We start from the raw sequence: 13,747 nt of genomic DNA, 5'->3' as shown, positions 1-13,747 counted from the left end.
GTGTGCAAGGCCACAGCAGCCTCCTCCATCAAGGGCCACCTCCCGTGGAAACGTGTGAGGAGGGTCAAAGGGCCACTTTGGCCAGTGAGGAGACCAAGGTGAGATGGACGTGGAGCCAAATTGCCCCATCTACCCCCTCCCTAGACGAGGCTGTGGGATGCCAGATGTCTGAGCCCCCATCCCACTGGGGTCTGCCCAGGGTGAAGTCCCTCTTGTTCCACCCTGATACCTCCATTATCAGGTATAACATGGCCTCTTCCACAGCAGCAACAGCTCTGCTTTCAGTATTTTGCAAAGGTTTATTTAAAAATGTTGAAACTAACATCCCACAAGAATTGAATATTTCACCACGAGGAGAAGAGAAATCCTACAAAAATATATATCACAGCGCACAAGGGCAGGGGAGGGGGAAGAGCGAGACTGAGCAGGGAAGCAGGAGGGAGGACGGAGGGGAGGATGGGAGCCGCGGCAGAACGAGACTGAATGGCAAAGGCAGAACAAGAGAGGAGTGGGGAAAGTGAAACAGCAGGAGGGGAGAGATAACTGGGAGGGAGACGGTGGTACAGGACAGGAGTGGGAAGTGGGAAAACAGTGGGAGAGGGAAAACAACAGGAAAAAAGGAGTAGAGAGCCGGCAGTTGGTGAAGGAAGGGGGCCCTCCTCTATGGTCTTGCCAAGGTAGGGCCAGGACTACAGTGAGACATCAGCGGGGGTGCAGTTGGGGGGCTGGAGTTTGGCCCAGGGCTTTTGTGCTGCAGGACTTGGCTCTAAGGCTGTGCCATAGACGTGGTTTGTCAGAGTGAAAAAACAAAACCACAGTTTAATTCAGAACAGTCTGAAGGTGATCATGTTTGAGAACTTGCAGGGAATGAACAAACCGCTCCTTTTCAAGCATTTTTCCATATTTGGAAAGGGAGTGGGGAATGAAGGGACCAGATTTGCAAGGGCACTTAGGTGCCATTGACGAAGAGGTAGATAGCCCTCTCTGAAGCCGTGGGATGCTTGGCTGGATGTGAGTCACTGGAAATTGGATGGAGGAGCGCTGTGGAAGCACACACTGGAGGTCTGCTCCCCTGCCCACCAGTCGCAACCAACCAGATGGGAAAGCCCAAGCAGGATTTGGCTTTGTGGTCATGCCACTCTGCTGGATCAACAGTGGGAGAGTCCAGTTCCTGCTCCAAAACAATGCAGGGCAGAGAGGAGAGATTCTCCCCCTTACCTTCTCTCCTTCCCACTGCACTCACAGAGAGACCACCCTTGTGTTAACAAAGCCAGGAGCTCAGCAGACACGGTTCCTTAAACTTACCCAGCCCACCTGAAGGTTCCTTTTTAATTGCACAGAAATGTTGGGAAGGCTCAGCCCAAAGCTACAAACATTTTCAGTCGGTTTCCTGGCACACCTTTCTCTCTATGAAATTTCCACTGGAAAAAAAATTAATCCAGATCTTTCTCCTCCAGTCACCTAGAAGATAGGGAAACCTGGTGGGCTGTGACTGAGAAGGGACTGGCCTCTGCCGCTCACAGAATATCAGCTTGGGCCAGGGAAGAGACTGCAGGCATGCTCTGGTTCAAGTCTGCATAGGGGAAGATGGTTTATAAGGCTCCAGCCATGGAGAAAACAAATCCAGTGAGATTATTTATTGACTGGAAGAAGCTTGTGTGTCCACACGTGCTTTGAATGTTCCAGGGACAAGATGTAGCAATGAAAGTTTGGGCAGGACAATGAATTTGTTTCCCATATCTAACCTGTTTTGTGTGAGAGAGTGAATGACTGTCATGAAAACATATATGGCTAGAAAAATTGGTCTTGGAAAAGATGTTCAGCATATCCAAGCTTCTGTCATTGTAAGAGTTGTCTCTACCGCATTCCTCAGCTGCCTCCTTACTACAGCATCCATGAAAGGCTTTATTCCCTGGAGATACTTTTAACAAAAACAGAGACACATTAAAGAGGGGAAAAAAACCCAAACCACTGAAATCTGATTTGTTTGTAGAGTTTACAAAAGCCTGGCCAGCAGAGCGCAGGGCGTCCCTGCATCAAGTGTTGGAAAATGTTTTCACTACGCCTCCTGTGGTGCCCTGCCACTTTCTTACAGACTTTCTCTCCATGCAGCGTGTGGAAAGGGAAAGTCCAAGGACAGCCCTTGAAGTGGTAGAGTCTAAACTCTGGCCTTGTTTCAACATGCGCTATTGATCAAAGAGCAATCTAATTAATCTGGTCTGGAAGATTACTTAAACCAGTTCAAGGCATTATATTGTAAACTGCCAGCAATAAGCAGTGCAGCCTCTTACAGACTGCACGCAGATGGCCTTCTCCAGCGCCGATGTGCCAGCAAGAGGGGGAACAGCCCCTCAGCCAGCGGGGCTGTGGTGAGCGGGGCAGCGGGCAGGAACAGCCATCTGCCCCCTTCTCTGTCCTGTCCATCCCCAGCTTGAATGTCCACCAAAGCCCTGAAGGAAGCCTGAATAAGGAAAAGGCTCAGTAATAGATCGATCTAGGGTAAAGTAATAATATCCCCTGCTATAATCCCCTGTACTTAGACTAGAGACCTCCAGAGTCCTTTTCCACCTACACCTTTCAGCCATTCTGTGCTTTTAATAAGCCAGTAATTTTATTTGACCTGTCATTTTCTCCAAATCTCTACTGTTTTTTGTGAAGCTTATTGCAATTTACACTCTCATTTAAATGTCCTTCACGGTGAGTCAGATGGGACTAGAGATCACCTAATAGTTCAGCTGGGTAAATGGGCAGAACCAGGCCTCTTATAAAATTCCCTGTGCTTTGTCCTACAAAGAATAAGCTTTTACTGCTGAGATAAAGGATGAAAGGGCCATTTCCTTTTCTCCAAGATGACTTTTGTCAGAGACCTTGTATGGTGCATTAGGGCCTTCAAATTGTGGGTGAGTTTCCTGTCTCTGACCACATCAGTCCAGCAGCTGAAGGTGTTTGTACAGTATAGGGGCAACCTTACCTAAATCTGCATCTTTTCAGCTCAGTGACTGTCAATGTGGGGTCTGTGAATTCCTTTGAAGGTGTCCACAAAAGCCAAGGGAGAGCAACTATTGTCATTAAGCTGAAATTTGCCATTTCACACTTCCTCAAAGTGACACCCATGGATCTGTGCATAGGAAGAGGTTGAGACGCACTGATCTTGCTCACACAAGTAACTGACAATGTGACTGCCTGCCCTACAGACCAGCACAGCCCCAAAGCACATGCTCAGGCAACCGGTTTGCACCAATACCTGTGCCATTGGTTTCAGTCCCCAACCAGCTGGGGCAATACACTTATGAGGATTGGCACCCCACATATTCCTTCTCTTGTGCCCTTGGTGAGCGTTGCCTCGTGGGTCTCCAGTCACATTGTATTCCGGGAAGACACCTACCAGCAGTACACAGCAACCCTCCAAATGTTCCCAAGGTCAACTCTAAATTGCTTTTTGTCATCCCAGGCACAGAGAGTCACATCTGCTGCTTGTGGCCTGTGGCATGAGTGTCTGAAAGCTATTCCCTGCCTCAGCCCAGCAAAACTCAAGTTCCTCATGCTCAGCTATACCTGCATGCCATGCTTTAGCTGCTTCGGCAGTATCCCAATGTATGGGATGCTTGCTAAATAACATGATGGGCAGAGGGCTTCGCCTCAGATTTTATGAAGAACATCACCCTAGACTGATGTTCTTCAGAAAATCTTTGCTGAAGGAGACTGAGGGGGTGGAGGGGGACAGCAAGGAGGCTTCCAAGACATCAAAACATTTGGAAAGCTAAAGGAACCTTTTCCAACTTTAACTGGCAAGAAGTGGCAGGAGGAGGAACTGAGAGAAAAAAATTGGGGATGGAGAGATGAAGAAAGATACAAGCTGAAGAGAAAAAACAGAGGAGTCTTAAGCAGAAAGAAAATGGAAAGATGTATCTTCCATCTAAGGGGGAGGTGATGTTTCCTTCAAGGAAATGGGTTGCTGAGGGGGGGCCAGGTGCTGTGTGAGCCTCTACTGCCCAAGCTTCACCCACCCTTGGGACCCATGGGAGGGTCAAGGCCTCGGGAACAGAAGAACTTGCCATCACCTGAGTCCTGGCCCAGGGGAGACCAAGCCTCGGTGGGCAATCCTGCAGCCACTGAAGTCCAGACGTTCACTTCAAAGCACACGACATGGGAAGGGACACAAAGAGAGGTTAGGGCCCACGGGGACAGGGGTACGCCTTTCCACCTCGCCTACCCCTGATGTCAGGCATGCACTGGTGAGAGAGTCATGGAGGTCCAAGTGTGTGTCTGCGTGTGTGCTAGGAGAGGGGCTGGGGAGGCCAAGATTTCACACCACCACCAGCTGTCTTCCCTCCCACCATTCTGCTCTCTCATCACCCTGTCCTGTGTGGGCAGGGTGGGGGGGGTCCCCAACCTTCCCCCAGCAGGAGGCCAAGGAGGCCCAGCCTGTCCATTTGCCCAGGCACATCCTGGTGGAGTTAGTTAATAATGGTGGTGGTGGGCCGTGGCACAAGGAGGTCATTTTTTCCTGGGGTAGCAGAGGTGGCAGGAGTCTGTGCTCGCCGGCTGTGACAGGAGGGTGGGGGGAGCCAGCTCTGCTTCTCCTGTGAGCGTCACAGGTTCACCAGTGGGATTCTGGGGGGAAAAGGGAATCGGAAATTAATTAGAGATGGGCACTGTCCCACTGGCCCCGCTAAACAACCGGCGCCTTTGCCCTGCCTCAGCCTGCCTGTCCCTCTGTCCCCCACCGCCCCCTCCTGCCCCGGCTCACCGGCCACTCACCGGTTGAGCTGGAAGGCTGTGCTCTTCCCATGGCCCCCCAGTTTCTCCGTGCCCTGCTGGCCCTGCCTGGACTCCTCTGCCTCGGGCGTGGGGGCCAGGGAGTCACCATAGGGCCCCAGGATGCTGACGGTGGTGGGGGAGAGGTCCGTGAGGGGCTGCTGGCTCTCCTGCTGCCTCCCACTGCTCTGCTGCCCCGAGTGACGCCGGCGTTTCTGATTGCGGTCCCAGCTTTGGAGAGAGACGAGGGGTGAGACAGAGAGTGCCCTTCAGACAAGCCCCGGCCTTTGATGACAGAGAAGTTTGTGGGACCTCGTTATGCTCAGCATTAGAGCTCAGTGCAGCCATGCGCCAAACCTCCCGAGGGCTTTCAGCACCAGGCCTACACCCTTGGGGCAAACGGGTCCCAAGCCCACAGTCCTCCTGCCCACCCACCTGCAGACACCAGCATGGTGATAGCCTCCGTCAGCCCAAACCCCACTCACCAGAACTTGAATATGATCCCAGTGGCGACCAGGACAATGATGATGGAGATGGTGATGGTGACGTACAGCTGGGGGTCCACACCTGCAAGACACAGCGGGTGTGTGATGGCCACCCCCACCAGTCCCTGGAGAGCAGCAGTGCAAAGGGAGGTTCTTGCTGGGGCCCTCGTGAATTCGGCAGAAGGTGCTGCTCCTGTGGGATGGGGGGCAGGGTGTGTGTGAAAGAGACAAAAGGCAGATTTACCTTCCCCCCGGGGCCCAAACAAGAAGGGCCGCAGGGTGGCCGGGGTCTCACGCAGGTTGAGCCCCGCATTGTGCAGGAGCGAGTGGGAGTTGGGCTGCGCCGTTGCCATCCCGTGTGGCGAGACAAAGGTGTATCCGAGCGGTGGGAAGCCTGGGTTGGCCGAGTTGGTGTCCCCTCCATCCTCATCTGACACCGTTGGACCCCACACGATGGCCCAGGGGTACTGGGAGGAGGGCATGCCGTCCTCAAATCCGGAGGGGGTGGCGGGACGGGCCCCCACCGCCTGGCGCCTCAGCCGCACGACATGCCGCAGCTCTCCCCCCCGGGGCGGCAGGGCCCGCTGGCGCGGCAGGACAAAGCGAGAATCCCTCTCCGGCAGCGAGGTCCTGTCCCAGATGCAAATGGGCCGTGGGGCCGAGGGGTTCCGACGGGAGCAAAGAGGGCGAGTGGCCGCCGGTCCCCGAGAGCGAAGAGACCAGACGCCAGGAGGAGGGACAGCTGAGACCAGGAGGAGGAGATGCCAAAGCTGCAGGGAGTGGACGCAGGAGAAGAATGGAGGCATCCTGCTGCAGGGTGGGGGGAGGAAGAAGAGAGCCTTATCTGAAATGTCCCTCTTGCCAAAAGGCCAAGCCCAGAGCAGCCAGGAGCAGCCTGCCACCCACGCTCCTGTCGTCTTCCCGCGTCGCCAGCAAACGTGGGAAGCTGTGAACCTACCAGGCACTGGGCTCCATCTCAGATGCAACAGCGTCTTCTCTCAGCAAGGATCCAGTCTCATCTTCTTCACTGGGAACAACAAGGAAGAGGTGTCAGTTTGTCCTCACCCAGCAGCGACTGCGCTCTCCCTGGAGGCAGTGTGTGATGCCATGGATGAGCTCCAGGCCCCAGCAGGCAGGGCAATGGGGCGCCCCTGCACCCACTCCTGCTCTTGTGCCCCCCGTGCCTGCGTGCTCTCCTGCACGGAGGTGCATTGTCCCCCTGAGCCCAGCACCGCACAGGAACACACACATTAGCATATGCACACGAGAGCAAGGAGCAATCTCTGGAGCACACGTGCAGAGGCACATGCACAGCTTCCCCAGGGACTCTCCTGTCTGAGGGCCGAGAGGGGGATTCGGCATCTTTGTTTGCTTATCGCTGGAACAAGTTGGAATCTTAATTCCTGTGTTTATTTATAGTGTAGAGCGTGTAATCCATTTATTAAAAAAGAGCCTCTTCATTGTGTGCCAGAGTGAGGGAGCGAGAGGGGAAGCACAAGAGTGATAAACCAAGAAGACTGAGAAAGAGAGTGAATCAGCGAGAAGAGTCCAGCCTTACTTAAAGAGTTCAAGAGCAAAAATATGCCTATCAAATATTTAGTATTTACTTTCTTCTTAGCTAACACAGAATTACCTTCCCACACTCCTTGTCCTAGTGTCCTCTGTGCTGTCCCATCCCTCTCTTTCTCCCCTATTCTTCCTGTTTCCCTCCCACCTCCCACGGCTGAGCAGCACCAGGCAGCAGCAGTAACACGGAGTAAGGGCTGGTCCCCCCGGCTGGATCTCTGCACCGGCCACACTCCACCCTCTGGCATCATTCCGGCGGTAGCATGGCTGCCCTTCATGCTGTTTGCCCCTTCCCTTGGCTGGGCACAGCATAGCGCAGCACCGGCACTTCCCTGGTGAGCTGTTCTGTGTGCCTGACCCGGGATCCTCTCCGCAACAAAGACTGCATGCACACACACAGAAAAAAATCATTCAAGATATTCAGCTTGTTCCTGCATTGTGAAGGGGAAAGCATGAATGCCGACAACCCACAGTCATGCCCTTCTGTGGCTGCTGGGATGGAGAAATGGGGATGCTTGGCCGAGGGAGTCAATGCAAAGGCCAACTGCCCTGCACCTCCAGCCCCAAGCCAGCTGTGTTGCACCTCCTGGCTCCCAGGGGGTTACTACCATCCCCTCCTGCTCAGCCCATGCCATAAACTAAAACTGCAGCCCCTCCAGAATGAGGGAAGAGTCTGGTGCTTGCTGTGGGTAAGGGGACTCGCACTATGATGCACACCTGAGGAGAGGGGCTGGGGAGGAAGGGCACCCAAGAGTGAGTAGCTGTCTAGCTCCTGCTGCATTAACTGGGGATATTTTTAGTTTCCTTCTGTTAAATATTTAAACAAAGTTCACAGAAAAAAAAGGAATTGTTGGCTAATGTGCCCTGCCCTTCCCTCCAGGGCAAGATCAGTCTCTGGAGGGATCCTGAGATGAAGATGAGGAGAAAAGAGGAGCTATTCTCAGCATTTCTTTGTACTTTGCTCCCGAACCTCTAAGCCTTAGATGGGACTCAGTATTAAAATGCAGCTCTGCAGAGAGGCAGCAGAACGGAGCAAGTTTCTTCCGAAGCCAGAGGCTGGCGAGATCTCGGCCATCTGGATTATGATCACGATGCTGTGGAAGCTTATGTCTGGCAACACAAATCCGTGACAGAATTTCTTTTGGACTTTGGAAAGGGAATTCCAGGCATCAGGAACCTCCCTGTCTGAGTCCCCAGGGCTAGAGGGCACACAAACACCTGAGTGGTTTCAAGGTGGCCCAGAATGCCTGGGGCCATGCTTGGAACTCCCCACAAGACAGTAGTTTCCTGGGGTGAAGACCCTGCTCTGCTTGTGGCATGGTATTATCAGTTCCAGCTCTGGTCCCTGGGAGCTGCGAGCCGTATTGCATCAGGCAGCAGGAGATGCAGATCTGGACAGTGCCACCCCAGGAGTGGAGATCTTCTGCAAGTGCAGGTAGACCGCAGGGCCAGTCCCACAGAGGAATGTGGTATGTTAAGGGGTGCATGTGTAACCGTTAGCACTCCTCCTAACACAGATGGGTCCACCGGCAGAAACATGCCTGTGTGTAGGTGCACAGTGCTGGTTCACCCAGCTCACTGCGCTCTTCTCGCTTGTTGGGATGTCTTGTCATGGAGACCTCGCTGTAGTTCTCGGCTGAGATTGTGAGCTCCAGCAACAGCACCCCAGACTATGGATTCCCAGGGTCTAAAGCCTGGGAATAAGAAATCCTACAGAGCCAAATCTTGCATTGCTTTCACACCCAGTAGTCTGAATTTCAGCCCTACAGAGCAGGTAATGGCTGTAACTGGAGCTGAGGGGAAGGAGTAAGCCGCAGCACTGGCCTCCTCGTATATACATAATGCTGTGGAAGTGACAGGCCGGACATCAGGTGTAAGCCTCAGACCCGAGACAGTGCTGTACACAGGTCCTGCTGCCAACGGGGAAGAGCAGATGATTCCTGGTGCCCCTACCCCAAAAGGCGGCTCCAGGCGAGTGCAGGATTGAGGCAATGTCAGTCAGTGTCACTTAACACATTCTGGTTTGCTATTCATATCATGGCTGGAAACTGAGAGGGTGTCCTGCACTAGCACACCCAGGCGTGGTTGTGGAGCTGCTGGGAGAAGCACAGAGGTGTCTCCCATAGCACGAATGCCGTGAGAGCAAAGGAAGGTTTCAGGCAGAAATGTCAGCCAGAGAGGGCTGGACTCCACTGTGCACGGAGCGCTCATGTTCAAAACAGAGCATGGATGTCCCTATGGCTTATCGACACAGCAGCAGATATAAAGCATGGCTGGGGCACTCTGCAGTTGGCCACCAGCAGTGGGGATTGTGTCTGGGGCACGGACCCTGCTGTGTCGGAGGGCAAGTGTAACAAATGCCCTTCATTCAGCTCTGTATGTAGCTCCCAGTGTGGATGCTGAATAAACTGGTAGATCTTCGGAGAGGAGGAGGGGACACCAATGCTCTTACTACCTGGAGGTATAAACCCCAGTATCCACACACCTTACACCATTCAAGAAGCTTTTGTGTGCCAGAGTAGAGAGACTGGATTTCTGCACCAGTGCCACATGGCATGGCTCTTGCTATCAGATCTGTTTCCCAGGTCTAATTGTGATAAAAACAGAAAGGGTTACTCCCAAGGGCCAAAGATGGACCTATGTATTTTCACTCTAGGTACAGAGCCTTCATTGCAGTGTTCGAGTCCTGTGATGCACAGATGACAGAGTGTGAATGACAAAGCTATTTCCCCAGGGCACTTCATTGAGTTCAGTGTGTGATTCTTGGTGCTTGGAAGCTGTAAGAATGACACTGCTCTTTGCTACTGCATATAGACCTCACTACTGGTCCATATGGACCCCACTACTGGTCCAGACTAGAGATCCCCAGGGCTAATCGATCAGGAGCTGCTCTCATTGCATTTGCAGGATGGAAGCACAATTCCTGCTGCTGTTCCTCAGCGTCAGGGACCCAGCTGTGCTTCCTTGTCCTTTTTAAGTCTCCGGCAGCATGGACCCACCGCTGCTGGGATGTGAGAGAGCAGATCTTCAGTAGCCATGCCCCAAAGCATGTATCCCAGTTCACCACAGGGGCTGGAAATTTACATCCTAACTAATGCCTAGGAGCAAAGCCTGCTGTACTCCTGCTCTGAGCAGGGAGCACAGACTAAACCCTGAATGTGACACCCTGAGCTCCAGAGTACAGATGCTACCGCACCCTGGGGAAGCCCTAGGATTCGCTGCCAATAACTCCTTCTCCATGTCCGGGACTCTTGTATACAGTGGTCCCAAAGATAAATCCTATCCAAATATAAAAGCCGTCACAGGAATAAAAGAGCCAAGGTGCCAGCTGTGTGCAGGCAATACCTGCGCTGTAGCTCCCTCGCATCAAATGCAATCTGTAACCTTCTGTTACAAAATGCTGAAGTTTGACAAATTCAAATGAGGAACAATACTATTAATAAAGAGGGTCACACACTAGCACAATTCACCTAGGCAGGTGGTGTATTCCCTACCGCCTGAAGCCTTCGCGTGGCCGTATTTCTAAAAGAGACGCTACAGTTCAATCAGAAGTTATGGGCTTGACGCAGGAAATGAAATTGGTGAAATTCTCTGGCCTGTGCTCTGCTGTAGGTCAGACTCGATGATCAAAATGGTCCCTCTGGCCTTAAAATCTAGGAATCTCACAGCTTTCTCAGCGCCTAGCCAAGATCAGCTCTGACTGAAGAGCAATTGGATGAAGCCGAGCACACACAAGCCGTGTTAGTGAGAAGCGGGTAGAGTCTCCTTCCATCCGGGGATGGGAAAAGAGTTGCACCCGATTCTGTCTGGCTTGGCTGGCAGATGATGATCTATCTGTATTTTTGTAACATCTCGAGCTTGACTGCCGTGATACTGTGCCTCTAGGAATGAAGCTGTCTGCTCTCAGAGCTCTCCAGCTAGTTCAGAATGCAGCAGTCTGTTTGCTCGGCGACTCAAGCTGCCGGGAATGCATCACCGTGCCCCTCTGCACCCCACATCGCCTCGCCTTTGAGCACAGAGTCCCGTTCAAGGTCTCCAACCCGGCATTCAAAGCTCAGCATGGGACAGGCCCCAGTGACCTAAGCAATCAATCACCTCGCCTTATGCAGCGATGACCTCACATGACGGATATATTCCACTGGAACAATGAAATTGCCAACCAGTTTGGGGAGAGGGGGAAGGGATGGAAGAAGGGGAAAGAGGCTGATGACCCTGAGGTACAGAGCATTCACAGGAGCTGGGCCAAGATTATGAAACTTACTGCCAGCTGAAATAACGCTCGCCATTAGCAACCCCGCAGCACCGAGAGCTTCATGCAAATCCTTTCTTCGCCCAGCTCCCCCACGGCAACAATCCCACTTGAAATAGTGATAAAAAATCAAAACAAACCTGAGGACGACCCAGCCCTCCTCGCAGAGAAAGAATGCTAGGTTGGCTGTCATTTTTTAACTCCCAGCCAGCATTAAGGGCTACGGTGACAGCTACCGATACGAGACTGTGATCTGGGACTGTGGAACCTAGCAGCTATCTCCGAGCATCGAGCAGAGCGAGTTTAGGCGCTGGCAGTGAGACCCACACACACGCTGCCTGGTACCCCAGGCACCCCACACCTATATTTTTCTCAGTGGCCATGAACACCCCGTTCGAGACGCAGTCGTTGCTGGTTTGGTAGCAGGAAGCGTGAACCCCAGTGCTGGTGAAAAGGGGTTATATATACATCCTGCTGTATTCAGCTGGGTAGGGACGGGGAAAGGGAGGAATCCCAGAGCAGCTGCCACAGGGAGGTAATTCTGGTGCACTCAGAGGAGTTTCGGCAGTCGGGAGCGTGAATCCAAACGCTGGTACCCTGGGGTGGGAGATGCCAAGCCCATCTGGGGAAGGAGTTCCCGCTGTGTGCGGGGCTAGGGAAAACAGCTCGCAGAGCGGGCTGAATTTGGGGGCTGGCAGTCTGAATGCAGTGGCTCACGTCAGGCTGCTCTACCTGGTGTCTGAGGCTGAGGGGGTTGGTGGCAGCGCCCAGGAGGATCTGGCAGGACTACGGAGGGGCTGACAGTGCTCACCCTGTGTCAGTGCAGGTCCTGCAGCGTTCAGTGACTGCCAGTGGGAATTCCGGTGCCAGGGCACCAGGGCGAGCATTTATGGGCTGGGTATGGAAATCCTAGGCTGGGGCAGAATCTGGAGCTGGAAGGGTGATGGTGCATTTGGACATTTTGGTAGCTAGGGAATGGGCGTGTGAAGCCCATCAATGGTCCTCTGAGCTTAAGTCTCCCTGCATTTGGGAACTATGAGTGTGGCCCCATTCCAAGCAGCACTCTAGGATGCCGGTCCCCTGCCATCTAGTGCCTGCCTGCAATACATGTCATGAGTCTGCCAATCTTCTGCCTCCCAGTTTCCTACCGTTCCCGGGCATCTGAGTGCTTCAGGTGCTGTGTCTCCACATCTGAATTGCTCTCTCTTGCATGGTGCACCCTTGGCCAGGCAGGAGGAGGGATTGACCCCTCTGTTTTCTTTCTCCAGCTGCGCCAATTTGGCCGAAGTCGCCTTGCTCAGCGCAGGCTCCAGTGCTCCAGCACAACAGGTCTGTGATGGAGCCCAGAGCTGGAGGGCAAGAGGCAGCGATGCCTCGGCTGTGCCCCCTCCCTCCCAGCCCCTCGGGCATCCCCTGCCCCAGACTGAAAGAGGAGGAGAAGGAGGGGGGGAAGGAGACAGCCGGCTAGAAGGAGACAGAGCACCTAGATGGGGAGAGGGAAAAGAAAAAGGGGGAGAAAGGACACAGGGAAGGAGACGGCGAGAGATGACTTGGAGATGGGCACACATCCCCCCCTGCCCCTCGTCCCTGCAGCCCCATCCCCACCCCGTCCCCCAAGCCCGGGCTGAGAGGATGAACTTACCTTGCGGGGAGACGAGTGGGGCGCAGCCGGGGCGGCGGAGCAGGGGGCTGGGGGAGCACAGCTGCTGCTGCCGGTGCCTCTCATGGCCAGGACGAAGGAAGGAGAGGAGGAGGAGGAGGAGGAAGGTTTGATGAGGCTGAGCCCTGGCTGAGGGAGAGGGAGCGAGAGATGCCTTGAAATAAACAGCTGCCGAGGACTGGTCCAGCCCCTCTTTCTCTCTCTCTGTCTCTGTCTCGCTCGCTCGCTGCCTCCCGTTAACCCCATGGCTGCTGGCACGGGCGCGTCCGGCACCGTCGCCCCCGCTGCGGCCCGAGGGGCGCGCCGGGGAAGCCGGCCGGCGGCAGCGGCCGGGCGGGGGCACCGCGTCCCCCCGGCCCGGGAGCCCCCTGCCCCGGCGGCCGGGCGCGAAGGCTCCTCCCGCTCCCTGCCCGCCCGCGCTGCGCTCCCGCATCCCCGCGCCCGCCGCCCGCCGGACCTGCCCCCCGGCGCCCGCCGCCTCCCCGCCGCCGCTGCCCGCTCCGCTCCGCTCCGCTCCGCTCCCCCGTCTCGTCGGTTATTTCGGGATCTTCACAGGAAGCGATTAGGTTGCCATGGAGAGAGGTGTCTCCAAGGGACCCGTCGCTCCAGCTCGCTCCGGCGAATGCCACCCCCGGACGGGTCCGTCCTTGGGGGCGGAGGCCCCCCGGGATCCCCCTCCTCCGGGCCGCCCCCCGGGCTCACCCCCGCCGCCCCCCGCCTCTCCGCCCCGCAGCAGTCCCTTCGGGGAGATGCCACCCCCCGGCCGCCCCTCGCCGCCGCGCCGGTCCCGCCCCCCGTCCCCGCATCCCCGCATCCATCATCCCCGGGCTTCGGGCCCCCGGGCCCCCCCTGCGCGCCGCGGTACCGGGGGAGGGCGGGGAGGGGGCGGCAGGCGGGTGACCCCCGGCGGGGTGCAACCCAGGCGGGCGGCGGGGTCCGGTCGAGACTCATGGGCAGAGCCGAGCCGCCCACGCGTGGGCCGGGTGGGACACACGGGCGCTGTGGGAGCAATGGGGGGGTCCGTCCAAG

The 13,747-nt window shown here is 55.3% G+C and overlaps 1 protein-coding gene across 2 annotated transcripts; it reads right to left on the bottom strand.

The window, feature by feature from the left end:
• Nucleotides 1-1,622: 1,622 nt before the first annotated feature.
• On the bottom strand, nt 1,623-13,308 carry PIANP (PILR alpha associated neural protein). 2 transcript variants are annotated; one of them, XM_075763544.1, is made up of 7 exons: nt 13,176-13,308; nt 12,701-12,847; nt 6,202-6,270; nt 5,488-6,053; nt 5,244-5,325; nt 4,762-4,989; nt 1,623-4,614 (listed from the first exon to the last, which is right to left on the bottom strand). In XM_075763544.1, exons 3-7 carry the CDS (start codon nt 6,216-6,218, stop codon nt 4,593-4,595), a joined length of 915 nt encoding a protein of 304 aa, XP_075619659.1. In that variant the 5' UTR covers nt 6,219-6,270; nt 12,701-12,847; nt 13,176-13,308; the 3' UTR covers nt 1,623-4,592. The 2 variants fall into 2 exon arrangements, with proteins under 2 accessions (XP_075619659.1, XP_075619667.1); XM_075763552.1 differs by lacking the exon at nt 13,176-13,308 and having other exon boundaries at nt 4,444-4,614; nt 5,488-6,050; nt 12,701-12,841.
• Nucleotides 13,309-13,747: the final 439 nt, after the last annotated feature.

The sequence above is a fragment of the Balearica regulorum genome, chromosome 1, assembly GCF_011004875.1.
Source record: "Balearica regulorum gibbericeps isolate bBalReg1 chromosome 1, bBalReg1.pri, whole genome shotgun sequence".
Taxonomy (NCBI): domain Eukaryota; kingdom Metazoa; phylum Chordata; class Aves; order Gruiformes; family Gruidae; genus Balearica; species Balearica regulorum.
This window is presented reverse-complemented; position numbering and strand designations above follow the sequence as displayed.